This window comes from Nilaparvata lugens, chromosome 9 (genome assembly GCF_014356525.2).
Source record: "Nilaparvata lugens isolate BPH chromosome 9, ASM1435652v1, whole genome shotgun sequence".
Lineage (NCBI taxonomy): Eukaryota > Metazoa > Arthropoda > Insecta > Hemiptera > Delphacidae > Nilaparvata > Nilaparvata lugens.
The window spans coordinates 13572660-13595456 of NC_052512.1; the positions used below are offsets into that span (position 1 = coordinate 13572660).

General features: G+C 34.5%; 1 protein-coding gene across 2 annotated transcripts in view; it reads right to left on the minus strand.

Annotated features, from left to right (window-relative positions):
- Positions 1–22797, minus strand: part of LOC111051123 (lon protease homolog, mitochondrial) — a 90004-nt gene that overhangs the window by 30475 nt on the left and 36732 nt on the right. For both annotated transcript variants that reach the window (XM_039435511.1, XM_039435510.1), the window contains exons 9-13: positions 20555–20676; positions 14928–15088; positions 12752–12860; positions 6740–6907; positions 4551–4640 (exon numbers count right to left, since the gene is read on the minus strand). In XM_039435511.1, coding sequence (XP_039291445.1) covers positions 4551–4640; positions 6740–6907; positions 12752–12860; positions 14928–15088; positions 20555–20676 — 650 coding nt within the window. The remainder of the gene's footprint in view (positions 1–4550; positions 4641–6739; positions 6908–12751; positions 12861–14927; positions 15089–20554; positions 20677–22797) is intronic.

The following is a 22797-nucleotide window of genomic DNA, read 5'->3' on the forward strand; positions in this document are numbered from 1 at the left end:
GAGGAATTCCTTTTCTTTTCGTATTATCCTTTAAATGCAAAATTTCAAGAAACCCTTGTGTATACATCGACGCGCAGTTGAAAAAGGAATATTCCTGTCAAATCTCATCGAATTCTATCAACGCGTTTGGCCGTAATCGCTTTACATACATAGAGAAAAAAGAAAATCCGAGTTAAAACATAGACCTCACTACGTTTGGTCAATAATGGAGTCCATTATAATTGTGAACCACCTCGTATTTAGCCATGTCTGTTTACGTTCAGCAAGTAATCAGTAGAAAAGTACGATGAGCTGATCAGTGAAAAAACCGGATGTAATGACGTAATTTTATTCCTGATGAGTTTGACCAAACGCGACGTTCACTGACCGTTCGCATCGTTCACTCACCGATCAGTGGCGTTGAACGCGACCATTGATAAAATACTGTAATTATACAATAGACACGTAAAATTTATTTTTCAACGCAGTCAGTCGGTTATATTCAATGCATGGGCATTGATTTATGAGCTTGCATGAAGAGGTCGCAATTTAACACGATTTGGCGATGCAGATATCTATACATATAACAGCGAAATGGCACTCACTCACTGACTGACTGACTCACACACTCACTTACTCGCAGAACTAAATCTACCGGACCAAAAACGTTCAAATTTGGTAGGTATGTTCAGTTGGCCCTTTAGAGGCGCACTAAGAACGGATTTGGAAAAATTTCCAAAGATACGCCAGAAATCTGCGTTTTTCCAACGTTTTTTAGCGTTTTCTCAGCTTCATCGAGAACAAATGAACAGAAAATGTTAAAATTTAGTACAGAAGCTCAGCTAGGGTGTAATAGTGTTGTGTTAGAAGGAATTTGCAATAACGTCAAAGTTACGCCCAAAATTAGCGTTTTTCCAGCGGTTTTTTGCTTTTCTCATATTTATCGAGAACAAATGAACAGAAATTGTTCAAATTTAGTACAGAAGCTAAGCTAGGGTGTAATAATGTTGTGTTAGAAGGAATTTGAAATAACGCCAAAGATACGCCCAAAATCTGCGTTTTTCCAACGTTTTTTAGCGTTTTCTCAGCTTCATCGAGAACAAATGAACAGAAATTGTTCAAATTTAGTACAGAAGCTCAGCTAGGGTGTAATAATGTTGTGTTAGAAGGAATTTGAAATAACGCCAAAGATACGCCTAAAATTAGCGTTTTTGCGTTTTCTCAGTTCTTTCATCAAGTAATAGACAGAAAATGTTCAAATTTGGTACAGAGGTTTAGCTAGGGACTAAACATTTTGTAATGAGGTGACTTTAATATTTCATCAAAGATACGCCCAAAATCAGCATTTTTCCAACGTTTTTCTCAGCTTTCTGCGTTTTCTCAGTACTTTGACTTTCTGATGGAATGAAGCCTGCTCAAATGAATAATGCAGGCGAGCGAAGCGAGCCCGCTGATCTAATTTTTTGACGATCTAGTCGGGGTTCCAGGGGGCGGAGCCCCCTGGCTAGACGTATATGGCGAGCGAAGCGAGCCTTACGGCTAGTTTTCTATATAAGTCTAAACTTGTTTTATTCAGAGTATGGCAAGTTATCATTACATTGTTACAATTTATTTCAAGATGGAGGCTTTTGGTGTCAGGATACTAGCCGACTTTCCATTCTGTGGTTCAGCGCCACATTGGTTGCGTTCAAAGCCACTGATCGGTGATTGAATGTGGCGCTGATCTGTGATCAGGGTTTTACTGAATAGAAAAAAAACACGATGAAATTGATCAGTGTCTTTGAACGCACTGAAACGCAACCATTGGGTGCGTTCAACGCCACTGATCAATTCTATAGTTTTTTTCACACTCAGTGGAAAATCTGATCACATATCTTTGGCGCTGAACGGTTGCTCATGAGTCATGACTGACAGATGTTTCCTCTGCTGCTCATATTTTGTAAACAAAACTAGAACCTAACCTATTTCATTGTATAATCAATCAAAATGTAAAACCATCAAGTGATTGGACATGTTTTGAATGATTTGGAAGATAATGTTGATAATATTTTAAATGTTATTCCCGCTGTATTGGACCTGGCTATGCCTTTGCAACAGCCGAATCTGTTTTTCAATATTAGAAGGCAAGGACCTCATAGAAGCGAAAATTATTTTGAAGAAACAATAACAATTCTTTTATACAATTTTGAAAGTCATTTTCGTATGCCTCCGCAAGCAATTTATGTAATCATACATTTCTCTGCTATCAAATACATTACTAGTAGTTCTGTGAATAGTAGAACTCACGCAGTTTTCTCATCCACAAGTATCTGATGTCACCTGTTCTAGTTGATTCAGTTGAATCACAATTCACAGTTGAATCATAATTTACTCTTAAAAACTGTTATTTGTTTCTCTAAGATCAAAAACTTACTCATATTGATAAACTCAGTTCACGTTTGAATTTGTATCCCATAAATATGATGATTTAACCAGTTCCGTGATAATCTTTTCATCAGATGAAAATATTTCTCAACTATTTTAAAATTAATTTTTCTCAATCAAGAATATTATAATTTCTTCAGCATTATTTAGTTCATTTAATATTTTTTAATTTTATTTTCAATCACCTATTAAATTTGTTTTTCAAATGTGAGAACATTGATACTGATGGGCACGCATCATAAAAAATATTTAAACCCTACCTTATAGAAATAGACACGGCCAGACATCTGTGTAAAGGTGCGTACAGATTTACGCGCCGCGAACATGAGCAATTCACTTTTAATCAGCTGATACCAAGCTTTTTATATCTGTATCTTACCGTTTCTGTAAAAATACAGATATAATCAGCTTTAAAAGTGAATTGCTCATGTTCGCGGCGCGTATATCACTTGTCAGCTGATTGATTATGAATAATTCTATAGTCTAATTGATCCTATCTTCAAAGTAGATGATATTATATTATATAGCGACATCCGAGTATGGAGGAATTCCTTTTCTTTTCGTATTATTCTTTAAATGCAAAATTTCAAAAAAACCCTTGTGTATACATCGACGCGCAGTTGAAAAAGGAATATTCCTGTCAAATCTCATTGAGTTCTATCAACGCGTTTGGCCGTAATCGCTTTACATACATAGAGAAAAAAGAAAATCCGAGTTAAAACATAGACCTCACTACGTTTGGTCAATAATGGAGTCCATTATAATTGTGAACCACCTCGTATTTAGCCATGTCTGTTTACGTTCAGCAAGTAATCAGTAGAAAAGTACGATGAGCTGATCAGTGAAAAAACCGGATGTAATGACGTAATTTTATTCCTGATGAGTTTGACCAAACGCGACGTTCACTGACCGTTCGCATCGTTCACTCACCGATCAGTGGCGTTGAACGCGACCATTGATAAAATACTGTAATTATACAATAGACACGTAAAATTTATTTTTCAACGCAGTCAGTCGGTTATATTCAATGCATGGGCATTGATTTATGAGCTTGCATGAAGAGGTCGCAATTTAACACGATTTGGCGATGCAGATATCTATACATATAACAGCGAAATGGCACTCACTCACTGACTGACTGACTCACACACTCACTCACTCGCAGAACTAAAAATCTACCGGACCAAAAACGTTCAAATTTGGTAGGTATGTTCAGTTGGCCCTTTAGAGGCGCACTAAGAACGGATTTGGAAAAATTTCCAAAGATACGCCAGAAATCTGCGTTTTTCCAACGTTTTTTAGCGTTTTCTCAGCTTCATCGAGAACAAATGAACAGAAAATGTTAAAATTTAGTACAGAAGCTCAGCTAGGGTGTAATAGTGTTGTGTTAGAAGGAATTTGCAATAACGTCAAAGTTACGCCCAAAATTAGCGTTTTTCCATCGGTTTTTTGCTTTTCTCATATTTATCGAGAACAAATGAACAGAAATTGTTCAAATTTAGTACAGAAGCTAAGCTAGGGTGTAATAATGTTGTGTTAGAAGGAATTTGAAATAACGCCAATGATATGCCCAAAATCTGCGTTTTTCCAGCGATCTTTTTGCGCTTTCTCAGCTTTATCGTGAACAAATGAACAGGAAATGTTCAAATTTACTACAAAAGCTCAGCTGGGGTGTAATAATGTTGTGTTGGAAGGAATTTGAAATAACGCCAAAGATACGCCTAAAATTAGCGTTTTTGCGTTTTCTCAGTTCTTTCATCAAGTAATAGACAGAAAATGTTCAAATTTGGTACAGAGGTTTAGCTAGGGACTAAACATTTTGTAATGAGGTGACTTTAATATTTCATCAAAGATACGCCCAAAATCAGCATTTTTCCAACGTTTTTCTCAGCTTTTCTGCGTTTTCTCAGTACTTTGACTTTCTGATGGAATGAAGCCTGCTCAAATGAATAATGCAGGCGAGCGAAGCGAGCCCGCTGATCTAATTTTTTGACGATCTAGTCGGGGTTCCAGGGGGCGGAGCCCCCTGGCTAGACGTATATGGCGAGCGAAGCGAGCCTTACGGCTAGTTTTCTATATAAGTCTAAACTTGTTTTATTCAGAGTATGGCAAGTTATCATTACATTGTTGAGAACAACTTTTGTTACCTTTTCAATGTGTTTTAGCAAGTTACGAACACCACTCTCGCGGCAGTAGGCTTTTATCAGCACATTCAGAGAAGGATCTTCAATCGTAACCTACAACAAAACATTTCAAATTTTCAATTTCAGTGGTACAAAATACGCTGTAACAATCCTATATTCGAGTAAATAGTCTGTAAATAAATAAATCATTTATTGTAAAAAAATAAAAATGTCATAACAACGTCAGTTCAAGTTTACAGTAATATCACATCTCTATATATAAAAATGAATGTCTGTTTGTGTGTTAGTTCCCTATAGACTCGAAAACTACTTGACAGAACGGCATGAAACTTTGTGAATATGTTGTGTAAATATTGGGGATGGTTTATGACCAGAAATTTTAATAAGGGGGCTGATAATAATTATATACTAAGAGTGATGGTGGGTGAATCTATTAGAGCAAGTTGTAGAGATTATCTCAAAGAGTTAAAGATTCTCCCACTACCGGCTGTATATATTTTGGAGGCTCTTTGTTTTATCGATAGGAATAAAGATAGGTTCAATACAGGAGAGTTGTTCCACTCATACAATACCAGGTATAGACAAAACCTCAGAGACGACATTCATCTAACTGGTATGTATGAGAGGGGGGTAAAGAGTGCAGGAATTCGGCTTTATAATTCATTGCCAACACGCATAAAGGCTCTTATAGGTGAAAAGTTCAGAATTTAGGTGAGGGAGAAGTTGTTGCAGGTTTGTCCTTATTCCAGTGAGGAATTCTTTTTGCATTATGGAATGTAAAGATTGACGAATTAGATTATAATTGACAAATCCTCATACCCCTTTCATAGGTGGTCAGTGAGATGAAAGTGAAATGAAAAAAAATGAAAAATCCATTTTACAGACCTATGTTTTCGAAATTGTCGGCAGAGCGGCTTAGGTAGAACGGGAAGATCATCATGATTCAAGATCATGTTGTGATAATATGATTTAGCATATGTAATTACCAGCTGTAATAAACACGTCACTCTGTGATAAAATTGTTTACTGGTATTAAAACGGTAGTTTTAAGCACATAGGAAGTCCGTATTGAGATGTAAATAAAAATATTGATTGTCAGATATTCGAAAAGGAACATACCTGTCAAAGTTCATGAAAATCTATTGCTGCGTTTCGCTGTAAATGTGGAACATAAATATAAACATAAAAACATATTATAAACATAAAGAGAAATGCAAAACTATCGACTTGAATCTTAGCACTTCGCTCGGTCAAAAATTGTTTACTGGTATTAAAACGGTAGTTTTAAGCACATAGGAAGTCCATATTGAGATGTAAATAAAAATATTGATTGTCAGATAAATTTCATGATTCACCAAATAAAGTCAAGTGTGACATGAGATACATTGACTTTTTGGCGGTACGAAGTTCGCCGGGTAAGCTAGTATTATATAAATATCACGTTTTATTTTCATTATTTTAATATATTTTATTTTTAAATTCAATTGCCTATCACTCTCAAGTCCAAATAACAAACATTTACACAAAAAACTTTCAAAATTGAATTTCGAAAAATAACTTATTTATTATATAAACATTTTCCAACGAGCAAATTCTTTAAAAATCGTTTAAAACTCTCAAAGTCAATTTCTCTTATCTCGTTAGGGAGAGCAGTAAAAAGTTTTATAGACATGTATTGCCAATTTCTTTGCGATCCTGCATACTGACAGTAAATGACTTTAATATTATTTCTATGCCTAGTTCCATAACTATGTACATTACTGTTCAACTCAAAAATAAAGTTTTCAAAGATCACCAACACACGTTGGGAGAACTAAAAAAGCGAATCAGAGAATGGATCCATGCCTCACCAATCACAGAATCGTGTGCCAAAATGCGTTTTAAAACTTCAAAATACGCTACATCTCTACAGCTAATTGCTGCTGATGGCCGCCATTCAAGTGATATAGTTTCCAAAAAATTTACAATAGAATCTACATTTCAGACTGAATTGAACCCATTAAATAATTTTTTCCAAGTTGAACGGTCCATTAGGCTACTCATGACCCTTCCAAACTCGTCAATCGGCTCTGTCCCACTCTGTATCACAGAAGGAATTAAAGTTGAATAAACTAAAAGCAGAGGAATTAAAAGTCTGTATTACTAGAAAGGTAAAGATCATACATTTAATTAGTGATGGGTGCAGTAAATACCTGGTTGGATTGCAGACCACTGTCTTTCATAGCCTGGGGAATGAGGTATTGTTTGGCAATGGCAATCTTCTCTTCGGCCACATAACCGGACACGTCGATCATCTCCATGCGGTCGCGCAGTGGCTCAGGAATCGTGTCGATTATATTAGCAGTGCAAATGAACAACACCTGCAATCAAACCCACAAAAAACTGTACATAATTTTATACAATTTATTTTTCGCCACACTTGGATGTAATGAGCTGGTTTACGTGCGTCATATGGAGGCCGAAAGTGATTGTTTTCCGACCAGGCCGGTAAAACTTTACGGCCCTAGGGCTGTAAAATGACCTTGAATAACAGCTGATCGTGTCCGATCTCACAAAAATCATAGAGAGATAATCTCATAATGACTGTAATAATCTATATAATTATGTATCGTGAATCGCGGTATTATGTCTATAATAATATATTTTATAAATTACTGTTTCATAATTTAATATTTATTATTGTGTTTTTGATATCAAACAATAGAATACGATGATATATCTCCATAGCCTCAACAATATAATGTTGGTTACATTGTCCATTGTCAGAAAGGTACGTATCGCAAGTATTTAAAAGTGAAGAATCGAATTTGAATTCAAAGTACAATAATTGTATCAATATTTAAAAGTGAGGTAGAGTAATAATTGTTTCTTTTTTATTATCGAATTCCACTTCTTAATGCAATACAATCAACAATAATAATAAGCAAATACAGCACAGATCTGAAGTTTAAGGTAAGCCTACTGGTGAAACTCAGCCTTGACTGTTAAATCCCTAGTAATTTTTCCGTAATTCATTATTAAAACTTTTAGATAATTTTTCTTCAATATTAAACCATATAGAGAAAACATTAGGCCCACTCAAGATTGAATCTTCGAATGTTTTCTCTATGATTTAACTATTTTCAGAGCAATATTTTGTTGTGAAAATGCCAGCAAACCGGCTTCAAATTTGCGCTATACTCTATTATTATAGTAGCCTACATAGCCTACGTTATCTGACTTAATTCAGAGTGAAATTTTATTGTGAGACAGATAATAATATTAATTTTAATAATATAAGTCATGAGCCAAAGTCTGTTGTACGGTACGCTTTTTAGGAGTGAAGTAAACCTTTTTACAAGTCTATTTTACAGTACAGTATTACGTGTATGCTATGTGTTAGCAGTCAGGCAGCGACTTTCAACAGTACCTAATGGCCGAGAGCTTAAAGGTGTGATACATCAGTACTCAAAGTTCGGTGAATAACAAACATGATCTAGGTTCGAATCTCGGTCAATGACGTTTTTTTTTTGTCGATGAATTTCGACTTGTATTAGTTATTTTGTATATTAGTTACCGTAATTTAAATTTTTCAATCAATTTTTTAGATATATTTTGAGACAAAACTGTGAAATATGCAATTATATTATTTTTTTCATCACATTATTTGAAAATAGTAATGAAAATTCTATTCATCCATCTATCCATGAGATATTGTACCGGGCGCAAAGCGCGAGCTATAAAAATTCAAACAATTATTCGAAATATTAATAGTATAAAAATATAGTCACTATTGTAAATTATTAATTAGTAATATTGAAATTAATTGACAGTAAAAGTTGTCATAACCAAGATTCAAACTATCAAAATAGGCTGTTTGAATTTTATTTATTTTTCAATTTCTATTTAACCTACCATTTTTCAAAAATAATATGGTCTAAAATGAAAATATTTGAATGTGAGAGCTCTGTCTGCAACAAATTTTGAAGGTAATTTACTATATAGGGTCTTTTGTATTGGTATGCCTATAGCCTACTAACTTTTGGTCTCAATTTCAGAAATGGAGAAGATGAGTGAGTCGATGAAGAGAAGGGCGAATGAAATTACGGAAGACCTATTACCAACCAAATCGAGGAAAAGATATGACGATGCTTACGAAAAATTTGTTCAATGGCTGAATGAAGAGAAAATTGTGCCTACAGAAGTGTGTGATGAAATTTTATTAGTGTATTTGTCCAATTTATCTAAAGTATGTAAAGCTAGTACAGTTTGGTCCAAGTTTTCGATGATTAAGAGTTGTCTCAATGTGAAGCACAACATTGACCCAAAATCATTTACACGATGCACTACATTTCTGAAAAAGCTCAATGTCAACTACGAACCTAAAAAATCAAACGTTCTGACAGGTAACGAAGTAGTGAAGTTCATGAAAGAAGCTCCAGACAGCGAATGGCTTCTAACAAAGGCTATTATGGCTTTGGGTATTTTTGGAGCTTGCCGAAGAGATGATCTTTTACAACTAAATGTCGATGATATTAAAGACAATGGTAGTTTTATCGTAGTTTTCCTTGAAGAAGGAAAAACTCATTCGAAGAGAAGCTTCACAATAACTGATGAAGATTGCCCTTTCAGCCCTTGTGAATTGATTCGCAAATACATATCACTTCGTCCATCAACTATGATAAGTAAAAGATTATTTATAAAGTACAACCAGGGAAAGTGTTCATCTCAGCATGTAGGTAAAAATACTATAGCTGCTGTGCCAAAGAAAGTAGCTCAGTACCTTGGACTTGATAAGCCTGAAAGTTATACCGGCCATGCACTACGACGAACATCAGCTTCAATGTTAGTTGAAGGTGGAGGCGATTTGCTCACTTTAAAACGACATGGAGGCTGGAAATCTTCTTCAGTTGCCGAGGGCTATATTGAAGATTCAATTGCAAGGAAGGTTGAAGTGTCAAAAAAGCTCTTCAATAGTCTTGACCGACACACTACCAGTTCGACTATAACATCGAATTCCGAGGCACGTGCCCTAGACGAAGACGTCAATATTGTCGACGAGAACAAAAATGAAGAGAATGAGGAAGAAAACGGAGACAGTTTTTTTACTCTGGATAATATTTTTGGAAACAAAAATCAAAGCACAAGTAGTACCGGTACAGCTGAGACTGTAAATACAAACAATTTGAATTTACATGTGACATCTCAGAAAAAAGTAGTAAAATCTGCTAGAGGATTCATGTTCTCAAATAATCACAACTGTACATTCAACTTTTATTTAAATAATAAAGAATAAAATAATAGAAATTTGTTGTGTAAAAAGTATAATGATTATTTAATTTATTTTACGTGAAAAACAAGAATTGACTGTCAATAATGCTTATTTTTTATAATTTAATATGTATTTATGTATCTAGTTTAATTAAATACGTTTTTAAACTGTCAATAAATGATCAATTCTATAAGATGATATGAATTATTTTGTAGTTTTGATACCGATCAATAGAATACAATGATACTATCATAACCTCAATAACATTGTATGATTTATAGTAGCATAACCTTAAAATTTTGCTTTCAAATTTCCAAATTAACATTATTATTTTTTTTTTTGGTGTGGCGAAAAATAGCGTTCGCAACACGGGCAAAAATGTTTTTCCGGCTCTCAATCTTTTCTAGTCCTCGGCCTACGGCCTCGGACTTGAAAACCGATTTCGAGCCGGAAAAGTCTCATTTTCGGCCCTAGGTGCGAAATATACTATTTCGCCCCACCTGGATGTAATGAGCTGGTTTTCGTGCGTCAAATGGAGGCCGAAAGTGATTGTTTTCTGACCAGGCCAGTAAAAGTTTTACGGCCCTAGGGCTGTAAAATAACCTTGAAGTCAGCTGATTCTGATTTTGTTTTTACAAAATAGTTTATGAAACGGAATCAGTTTATGCAACTAGGATTGAATAAAGTATTTTTCAAAAAGATACTATCATTCTATTTGGATGAATGAAATACAAATAAGATATATTATAAACTATTCAAATTTGATTTTCAGAGTAGGATAGAACTTCTAACCTCAACTTCCGATAACAAGCATTGTTGACATCCAGATTGACCAAATTTCAAGTGCGCTAAAACAGCTGATCCAAAAAAATTATCATTATTTGTGTTTATTATTCAAGAATCAAAACATTCCTAATAATATCATCTTTAGCCATTTGAGAGAATAAAAAAATATAAACTCAACCTCCCACATTAAAATATAATTGAACATAATATTTTAGGTTATTTAGACAAATTTAAATCTACCCGGCTTAAGTACTGCGTTTACCACTAAACCTGGTGGATAATTTTGGAACTACTTGAAACTACTAAAACCAACCTATTTTTTCGGACGTTATTCATTATCAAAATTTGGGAACATAATATTTTGGGCCATGCCTATTGTTCTTTCCCGATCATATTTATATGATTTGTAATTGTATTCACTGAAAATGAAAAAAATTAAAATACTTGGAGAATTTCCTGATATTTAGATTACCTCAGATTTGCTAGAGCTATGACCTTCCAGTTTTGCTTTCGGAAGTGCCTAATAAACAATTATTCTCATATATATATTGTTTTATTTTTTTGTGTGGCGAAAAATAGCGTTCGCACCACGGGCAAAAATGTGTTTCCGGCTCTCAATCTTTTCTAGTCCTCGGCCTACGGCCTCTGACTTGAAAACCGATTTCGAGCCGGAAAAGTCTCATTTTCGGCCGTAGGTGCGAAATATACTATAACGCCCACACGTCAACCGAAGCTTCTGTATAATAAGAGAGAGAGAGAGAGAGAGTAGGGTTGTGTTTGTTCGCATCGAAACATGTCAACTTGTGGATTGCATACCGGAAAAAAGGGAATGATTTAGATCTCCAAATTTTGCACATAGATTCTAAAAATATCAATCTTGTGCACCTTGAAGCCCAAATTTCAATTTTCCTTCTAGAGTTTTCAGAATTAATGTTCAAATTTCATTCATGGGACTATGGATATGATAATATGGAACTACAATTTAGAGAGACTACCTCTTCGAAACAGATGGGTAAAATTTGCAACTAAATTAATAGTCTAATTTTGTCAGGTTGGCTTAAGTTCAGGGAGGTTTCTAAACAAGAGTTCTGTCACTTTATTATGTTAGTACCAAGTTGAAGAACTTATCTATACTATAATAAAGGGAAGAACTGGACTATACACGTACGGGATAGGAAAATTATGTTTGTATTTCATTAAGTCACAACTACTGGACGGATTAACTTAAAATATTGTATTTATAGACTCTCAATTAACCGAGGATAATTCTATGCCTACTCGGTCAAGTTTTCAGTTTGTCGATTTTCAAAATAGACCCTTGCGGATCACGGGTTACCTGCTAGTATACAATATACTTATTGTGTGTCCCAATTAGGCCTACGTTGGTTGGGCAAACCAATACCTGGGTGCTTTACAAGATCCAGGAGTTTTCCCCCTATACTAACATCCCATCCATCACATGGTTGCTGACATCAATTCGATAACTTGATAATAATCAAATCGAAAAACAACTTACAACTCATCACATAGCATTAAGCCAATTATTGAATTTATTTTTCAGTTGCCCTATATAAAAAGCTGAAAACTTGAAAGTATTTCATAAGAAAAATGTTTCCAAACATTGCGTAAAAATCCAGATAAACAATAATGTACTCATAAACGAGGAAGCTTGTTAGAATAATAATATCGCATGATCTGACTGGTAAATGCATCTTATTGAAAAAATTGGATACATTTTATCTGGATGTTGGGTTATAAAGGTGCATTTTGGATTGTGCGTAAACTTCCGCAGTCGACCACGACAAGCATTGTTAACATTCATATTGTCCAAATTTCAAGTGTGCTAAAACAGCTGATCAAACAGCTTTTCATTATTTGTGTTTATTATTCAAGAATCAAAACATTTCTAATAATATCAACATTGTAATTTAAAAGTATTAACTCAATCTCCCCCTTTGAAACATAATTTTATTGAACATAATCTTTTAGGTTATTTAGACAAATTGAAATCCACCCAATCTGAGATCCTCACTCTCTCGTGGTCGACGATGACATTTACGCACAAACGAAAACCCAGCTTAATAACATGCTGTAATTGAAATACTCTACTAGAAATAAGTTGTTCAGGATGAAGTGAACCTGAATTTGAAAATAATAGTTCGATTACCTTGGACAAATCAGTGGGTACATCCAAGTAATGATCCAAGAAGTTTGCGTTTTGTTCCGGGTCCAGCATTTCCAGAAGAGCTGACGATGGATCACCTTGGAAACCACCTCTGAAAACCATAATTCCGACAAAATTCAATGATAAATTCTGTTACAACCAGTTTAATAATAAACTACTTGCAAACAAGAGAAAGAATGCAATGAACCCCAGAGTCGGCGGATCATGTCAGCAGCTCATTATCATGACAGAAATCAGGTTAAGAAAATTCGAAATTTGAGAGAGTCAAGTAAAATATAACAATATATTTCTCAAAACAAATATGAAAATCGAGAAGAACCATTATTGTCACAAAGTATAGAATTACAAAAGATTGGTATAGAATTAAATTTAGAGTTCATGAATTTGGGAAGTAGCGCTACCCCATTAATATTTCACTCGATGTTTTGAAAGATTTCCAAGTTATCAATTTGCGAAGAGAATATGTAGTTGAAGAAAATGTAGAAATTTGATGATGCAGCTTACCGGAATTTAGAAGAGGTATTTACGTTATTTTGCTGCGTCTTCATGATTTTTAGTCCTGTTTATTTGAATTCCATGGTTCAGTAGTTAGATTCGTTGTGCAAGCAGGTTGTGTTTTAAGATATCTTCAATTTAACATATTAACATAAATCAAAAAAACCCAACTGAGTTTAAAAAAAAGACTCAATCAAAACATTAAAAGTAAAGAAGGCCGAAGCCTATTTTGGCAAAATTAATCCATGTTGGAAGATAATTAAATACTGAACGAAAAGAAGAAACCATTTCTTAAATTTTGAGTCAGACAATGCCAAAATCCAATGAATTAGTGAGTGACGAAGCCTTCTTCAGTAGTGAATACAGCATAACAGTCCAGCTGTTCAACAGCAGTTTTGCCAACTTGCAAAACAAAATACAAAAGTATAAATCTTTTATGAATTATAAACCGACAAAATTCGATTATAACTATTCAAATTACGGAATTAGGATTATAGTTAACTATTAAGAATTTAATTTTGGTACATTTCTCTACTTCACAATTGTGAATCATTAGAAATATAATGAAATTTTTGTGCAAAATTTAATAATCAGAATCCTTACCTCATTTAGTGCCGGTTGAATTATAACCGTGATTAATTCCATGAGAACCAATCAGAGAAGCTGTCTTTTCAATAACGCCTTCTCTGATTGGTTCTCGTAAAGGTAATCACGGTTAAAACTTAATAATAAGTATCCTAACTTAATTTAGTGTTGGTTGCACAAAAGCCGGTTAAATTATAACCGTGATTAATTCCACAAGAACCAATCAGAGAAGCTGTCTTTTCAATAACGCCTTCTCTGATTGGTTCTCTTAAAGTTAATCATGGTTCAAATTTAACCGGCTTTTGTGCAACCGGCCATAGACTTTTGGTCTATTAATCTAAAGTCGGGAGAGTAACAGTTTTGGGCAGCAAGATTAGAACAAAATCACTTCACTTGTATCGACTACTTTATTAAACTTATTGAGAACAATATAAACACTTGAAGTGCCCTTTTATTTAAAACATTTTAAACAACTAGTTTCGGACTACTTTAGCAATTTTCAAGTTTAAACTTTAAACCTTAATTGCATTTAAACTTGAAAATGGCCAAAGTAGGCCGAAACTGGTTGTTTGAAATTTTTTAAAGTTTAAAATGTTTTAAATAAAAGGGCACTTCATGTGTTTATACTGTTTTCAATAAGTTTAGAATGTATGAAATCAGGCTACTTATGTTAATTAATAAAATAGAATTATAGTACCCTTTTATGAAATTAATAAAATAATATTTGAAATTTAATTTATAACTTGAAGATGGTGTGAACACTAAAACTAGTTGTTATAATTTGTATTATTGATCTATTATTTTATTAATTTCAAAAAAGGGTACTATTTTATAAATAGCAAGATTAGGTTGCATTGGGATAGTGAGGTTAGGTTAGGATAGTTCGGTTAGATAAGGGTGGGCACACACCAGTTAGTCAAGACAATACTAATCACGATTAGTCACAATACTTCACATAGTTGTTTATAAAGCAGCACACACCGATTGGTCATTGCAATTAGACATGTCTTCATGTGCAACGCGTCTTGTCTTGTCTTGAATAACTGGTGTGTGCCTAGCCTAAGAGTGAATTACTCACCGGCCAATCTTGTCGATTTCGTCAATTAGTACAAGAGGATTTTCGGTTTTGGTTTTTTTCAAACACTGTATGATCTTGCCAGGCATAGCTCCCACATAGGTTCTTCGGTGTCCCTTTATTTCGGCCACATCAGTCATACCTCCCACACTGAACCTGAAATACTTGAAAAAGAAATCAATTTTTATCACCGATAGTTCAAAATATTAAATAAAAAAAATAATAATAATACTGAGGGTGATGCCTCTCTAGCTCTTAGGCTTGTGCGTGGGTGATGAGTGAGAGGGATGATTATGAGAGATGACGACTACTTTTTAGGTAGTCGGGACCGACAGCTTATAGTCTCCTCCGAAAGACGGCCGTATCTATGTGATTGTGCTGTGGTCAAAAACTTTTGCCCCCGGTCGAGATTCGTACTCGAGTTCTCTTGATTATTAGACCGGCGCGTTATCACTTACTCCAACGAGCCACCCGAATGAGTCAACGAGCCATATTATCAATAGTAGTCCGGGCGCAAATGTCATGAATAAGGTACTCCGTGGTCATTTTTGAGTAACAGCCGTGCAAGATGTCTCAATTTCTTCGTTAGGTCTAGCATAATAAGGATCGTGATGATGATAAGTCGAAATCACAGGCAAACACCTCGGAAACAAGATGCCGCCAAAATTTACAGGGTTTTGCTATATCCTTTGTATTTCAATAACCGTCGAGATATTTAACCGTTTTTCTAGACGAAAATATTTTTAAAATCTTCCTCTACAATTTCTATTATATAAAATTTTCCTCTAAAACGCATATTTTTTAGCCCAAAAAAAGGTTTTTTCTAAATTTGTTCAGATTTTATCCCATTATAACTTTCTTTGTGCAAGAGATACAGAAAATTTCAAATCTATGGAATTTAGAGCGTTTTTTCAACTATGGAATGGTATATCTATATGCGCTGTACGTCAAAAAATGAGTTCTCCAGCGCCCTCCAAAAAAAACCTGCATGATTTCTGGTGCGTTTTTCCATACGCATGAGGTAACAAGCTAGAACTATGAAAAAATTTATTTTTTCATGACTACTTTAAGATAGAGACTTGCAAATGGTATCAATCTCCTCGTTACAACTAGACGAATGAGAATATTGATGATGGAAACAACGAAAATATTCGACATAATTGAAAAATACAAGATGGCGGTCATTATTAACAGAAATTTTTATATCACTTGTTATTCAGTTATTGTGAGAGATATCGGATTGGTTTTACCACCAAAGTGTTCAGAATTAACCAAACAATGATGTTCAAGAGAATCATCTTATTTCGACCACTCTTTCCATTATTTATTCAACTTCAAAAACTTGAGACATACATTTTTCGGGGACAATATTTTACTTTCCACCCTGCATATGTATTCGCAGTAGACAAACACTAGTATTATTGGCACAGTGTTGTAGAATATTTCCAAAGCTTCGAAATGACATCTGGTTTGAGGCTGTAAGTCCATATTTTACAGCTGGAGCGTCATCGGAAAAAGAGTAAAAAGTACTGTTTGCAGCCGAAAACACGCTTTTTCCACCAAATGCCAATCGCAACAATTAGAAAACCGTGTAACTCATGACTCCTTGAAGGTACAGACTTGGGAATAATAGTATCAATCTATTTATAATGATGTGTAGAAAGAGATTATCCATGATGGCAATCTCAAAAATGTTTGTCATCATGAAAAAAACAAGATGGCGGCAAAATATGTCGATTTTCAAGAAATCGTCTGTAATTCTAATAGAGAGTTAAGCGATTGGACGACACGACTGAGTTTTTGAAAATTGAAACTTTATTAACACTACAACTACAGAAAATACCGAATTAAAGAATTTCGGGAGCCGAGTGCTTTCGTCAAGTGATTGAGTAGAACTAACTGAAAATAATGAATTGAGACATAAAGAAGACAACGCATAGTCAGCTATATTATATAACAATGGGGTTGTAATACTACCACTATAGATATTTAACTGAGGATATCGGATCAATTCAGCCATCTGGAACCTCCAAAATAATCAAAACAGAATATCCGAAAGATTTATTCAATTCCAACAACTTTTACTCAAATCAAATCAAATCAAATTTCATTTATTCAAGTAGTTGCATATAAAAGACAAGCTTCACAACATTGAATCGTCACAATCAATAAAAAAAACACAGAAAAATACAATTAGTGCAAAGAGGAGACGTCAAAGAAAAACACTGTCTCAAAGAACACCCCCTGGAAAAAATCGATTAATTTCAGTTGATTTAGAGGAAATTTTTATTCTGTAATAATTCTATGACATGTAATTTTCTTCCCTCAAGACATCCACACATTCATCCACTGTGTATGGCGCTCTTTTTAACAGAACCTTCCTTATCCTTCCGGTCATCTTTGAAAAGTTGGAAAAATCTTTAAAGTTATGGGGGAGTCTATTTATAATTTTTATTGCGCAATAGTGTGGGCCTTTCTCCAGAAGGGTTAGTCTATGTGCCGGGTAACCGAGGATTGAGCCACCACTCCTCGTATTGTAGGAATGACCAAGTAGAACGGATGAGAATGCCCTCCAATTTTTACTAACGTACGTGATGATCTCCAGAAAGTACATGGCTGGCAAAGTTAATATACTCTCTCTCACAAAATAAGGCCTACATGATGTTCGGGAACTGAGGTTGAAGATTATTCTCAGAGCTCTTTTCTGCCTCCTGAAAATTACCCCAAGGTGTGTGTCATAGCCACCCCATAATATCAAACTGTAACGAATGACAGACATGAGATAGCCATGATAGATCGCAAGCAGGCAATTATACCCTACTGCTCCCCTTACACACCTCAGCGAGAACAGAATAGCAGATATCCTATGCAAGAGACGCTGCACCTGATCACCCCACCTCAAGTCATCCTGCAGCTCGACCCCGAGAAACCTCGTCACTTTTGACTGATCGTATCCTGATAGGTCTACGTTAGGTATATTGTTGTTTAAAGTTCGACGGGATGCTGTAAATTGAAGAATTTTTGTTTTGTTGGTATTTAGTTTAAGGTGATTCTCATTGAGCCAGTGATTTAAGTCTGAAATTGCCGTTTGAGTCTTGATTTGGATATCCCCTTTTGAGCCCTCAACTAGAATTGTTGTATCATCGGCGAATAGAATGACCTTGGAATCTAGTTTTTTTGGGAGATCATTCACATAAATGTTGAAAAGTATTGGACCCAGTATTGTTCCCTGGGGAATTCCATTGGGTTGAAACAACCAGTCCGAATCAATAATAACCCCTTTATTGTTAATAACTCTTACCGCTTGGCGTCTCCCTGTCAAGTAAGATTCACAAAAGTCTAATGCTTTGGCTGTGACCCCATAATAAGCAAGTTTTTTTAGTAGAATTTTGTGATTAACCCTGTCATAGGCCTTGGATAAATCGCAGAAGATACCCACTATACTCCGCGACCCATCCAATGCTCGGAGGCTGCTATCAACCACTTCAGATATTGCTTGCATTGTTGATCTACTTTTACGGAAGCCAAATTGTCTATTGTAAAGTAAGTTGTTACTTTCAAAGTAATTGTTGAGTTGGAGGAAAACTGCTCGTTCTATAATTTTAGAGAATATAGTCTGGATTGCTATGGGGCGGAAATTTTCAGGACAAGTGGGACTCCCTTTTTTAAATATTGGTTTAACAATAGAATATTTGAGTTTTTCTGGGAAAATTCCTTTTTTAAACACCAGATTTATTATGTGAGTGAGAGGTTTACCGATTAAAAACCCAACTGATTTTACTACTTCAGGTGTGATTCCATCCCATCCACCAGTGACTGAGGTTTCAAGATTATTTATAATTTGTAATACTTCTTTTTCTGAGATTGTAGAAAATTCAAATTGAGATAGCAACCGATTTGGGCTGTTGGGTTCAAATACCTGTTGATTGGATCCAGAGAAGGTATTATCTGCCTCTTCGCTTTGTCCTATTGATATAAAAAAATTGTTAAAAGCTTGAGCAACCAGAAGAGGTTCTGAAATTTTTCTATTATCTATTGACAGTTCTATAGGTTGGGAGGATACTATGGTGAATATAACTCTTAAAATTATATTTTTTGGAGAAAAATTTTTCACACTGTAAATGTATTCTGAGTGAGCAAACACCAATATTTTTGGCACAGTGTTGTAGAATATTATAGAAGCTTTAAAATGACATCTAGTTGAAGGCTGTCAGTCCACTTTCTACGGCTGGAGCATCATTGAAAAAATAGAACAAACTACTGTTTGCAGTGGAAAACACTCTTTTTTTCACCATATGCCAAACCTGAACAATTAGAAAACCATGTAACTCATGACCCCTTGAAGGTACAAACCTGAAAATGGTATCAATCTCTTCGTAGAGATGTGTGGAAATAGATTATCCATGATGGCAATCTCAAAAATGTTTGTCATCATAGAAAAATCCAAGATGGCGGCCAAAATTCTGATTTTAAGAGTTTGAAGCTATATACACCGTAGTAAAAGTTTTGGAATTGGATAAATCTTTCGGATATTGTAGCATGATTATTTTGGAGCTTCCAGATGGCTGAATTGATCCGATATTCTCGTCATTATTAGAATTACAGACGATTTCTTGAAAATCGACATATTTTTGCTGCCATTTTATTTTTTTTCATGATGAAAAACATTTTTGAGATTGCCATCATGGATAATCTCTTTCTACACATAAAGAGAGAATTGAGAACGATTATGTGGGAAAAAAGATTGACCACTCAGGGCCGGTTTCCGAGTTCGCGATTTAACCAAGTTCTAGACTTTAAACAGCTGGAGTCAGAAAATTGGCTTTCCGAAACGGGATACAGTCGTAGCTTTTATGATAATCTTCATTTTCTCATATCTATAATTGGAAACTATTTTCTTGACGAAATTATACATTCCTAAATAATTCAAAATAGCTGAAACTTTACACTATTTTCTCTTCATTTTATTTTGTGTTCAATTTTCTAGTTTTTCGAAATTTAATTTTAACGTGGACTACAACTACGCCCCGGTTCGGAAAATCAATTTTCTGACTCAAGCTGTTTAAAGTCTAGAACTTAGCTAAATCCTGAGCTCGGAAACCGGCCCTTAGATGTCGAATGCACTTAGAAGAGGGGAAGACCTAGGAAGAAATGGGAAAATTGTATCGCCCAAGAACTTGTAGATAAGGGACTAACACCAAACGAAGCCCATGACTGAGAAACTCCTGGAAGCGAAACCCCGACCCCACCTGAGTGCGAAAAAGCTGAGAAGAAACTAATAACGCTACTCTAAACTAATTGATGATTAATACGATACAACATCACTATAGAGATAAAAAAAATGATTAGAACAATTCTAGAGATTTCTTAGTGAATTATGTGAATTTTCTAAATTTTTCATAATGTTTTGGCATCTAGAATAACACTGTCAAAATGTTTATGGACACTTCATATCTAATAGACATACTACATTGATATTTAAACAACGAAGTCAATAACCAGTTTGTTCACATACTGAATGGAGTACTTTTGAACGGCATGCGCCCATTTTCAACAGAAGCCATAATTTTTATCAATAAATAGATAAATGAACAAAAGCATATCATTTCATGAATAATGTGGGAAGTTACCTCTCGGTTTAATGCACGTGCAATTGACTTGGCAATGCTAGTCTTGCCTACACCCGGCGGACCATAGAAACACAGGATCTTTCCTTGCGTTGATTGTTTCAACTGACTAACGGCTATGAATTCTGCAAATATTGAGAAAAATAGAAATTAGTAAATGAATGTTTTTCAAATTTGAATGAATTATGGATTCAAATTATATATTTAAAATTATTTTCTCAAATATCTTATATAAAATTATACTTATAAAAAATTATGGATAATATTATTTTCGATAAGGTTTTCTGTTGAAACAACTCAAATATCCACTCTTAATTACATTCACTCAATCACAATTACGCGACTCACGTCGAGAAGAGACTCGACTCTAGTCGAGAGCATGTTTTTTCAAGTGGTGACGTCGCGGAGACTAGAATCAACTGGTCTGAGTGTCATCATTTGCAAACACATGCTCTTGACTAGAGTCTCTTCTCTTCTCGACGTGAGTCATGTAAGTGTGAGTTGAGCCTTATTCACTCAAATATACACTCTTTTACTGTTACAAAAATGGATATTAAGTCAGGATATTAACGGGTTCTGATAGATTAGCACATGCAAAGCCCCTTTTTATAAATCTAAATATAGTGACAGTAGTCAATTATTATTACATATATAAAGCCCTATAACAAGTCAAAAAATTCATCAAATTTGAAATTGAGACTTGATAGACATTTTTAAAACACAAGGAATTGTAATAGAATTGACAACACTGCCTACCATCGGCTATCCAAAACTGCAAACAGTTATGGAACTATCGGTATCAAACTGTACAATAAACTACCTTCGGACACAATTAATTGGAGACAGACAAAAAATGTCAATGTAGATTAGCAAATTGGCTGTTATTGAATCCTTTTTATTATATAACTGAATTCCTTGAAAAAACAATAATCATTGCTTAGTGACCTGTTATATTTATGTATGTATGTATGTATGCATGTATGTGTATGCTTATATATATATACTTTGTTGTATTTGTTAGTTACTTTCTGTATTCACGCACTTTTAGTTATTATTATTTTGTGGTCAAGAGTCACAGCTCATGCCGTAAGCAGTGATATCTCACTATTATTAGTGTGTTATATTTTGTGTATTGATGTTGTCTTTTATTTTATGAATGATATGGCAATAAAATTAAATTTATTTATTTAATAGTTTGAATTGAGTTACTGATCAACAAAACACTTCTAAGAAAAGTCTAAACACTCCTTAGTCACGACCAGATATCTGGTTTGACTGTGTCAGACATCTACACTACATAAATGAAGATGATTCCAGTATTTACACATATCTAATATAAGAGTCTACTGATATGCACACTGTCCGACGATTATCGGAATTTAATTTGTCACTTAGGCCACAATCCAACACGTAAATCATGAGGACCAAGTACAATATACTCGTAAAAGCCCTTTTCGAATTTAGTGTAGATTTATTGTGGATTTTTTCATTGGTTGAAGAATCAACTTCTGTATCATAAATTCAAGTAAGCACACCTTAAACATTTCCATAACTGCAAATTGGAGTTTTTCAATCCAATTGACAGTTGGATTAAATAATATTTTGATCTCAAGCACTTGTTACGGTAGCATCAATATTTTCTCGACTTCGAAAACGAGTTTCAGAAACATATATTCACATCTTTCAGCAATGATATCATGTCTGTGATTACTGTTGACCTTATTAGCGCAAGATCCGTGTCTATTTCTGCTGCAAACGTGCATGGATGACGTCAGAATTGGAGAAAACTTTGTGATAAAAGAGCGTTCTACTGTAGGCAACAATATTGATCTTTTGTGACACCTTACAATAAAAACTATTCAATATAATATGTTTTGCGATAACGTATGATATGAACTCCAAGGCTTGAAAAATTCGAGGTTACTACAATAAAGCCATTGTATATTGATGTTTCTATATAGCTCAATTGGGAAACCTTCAATAGTGTAATAACTAGTGACCCCCTGGGTTAGAGAACTCGTTCAAAAACTGTTGAATTGTAATCTTTGAGACCTGCAACTTTTAATTACACAGAGTTGATGAAAATCATGTAAACAGCTAAATATTTCTTTTACAAGATTAATTTGACAGTAATGATAGTAGTGATCCTAATTGAAATGAAAAATTCCTCTGTCGCTTTAACATCATTGACCCTCATATTATGAATCCAAATTCATTTTTTGAAATGAGAAGGTGGCCATGTGATA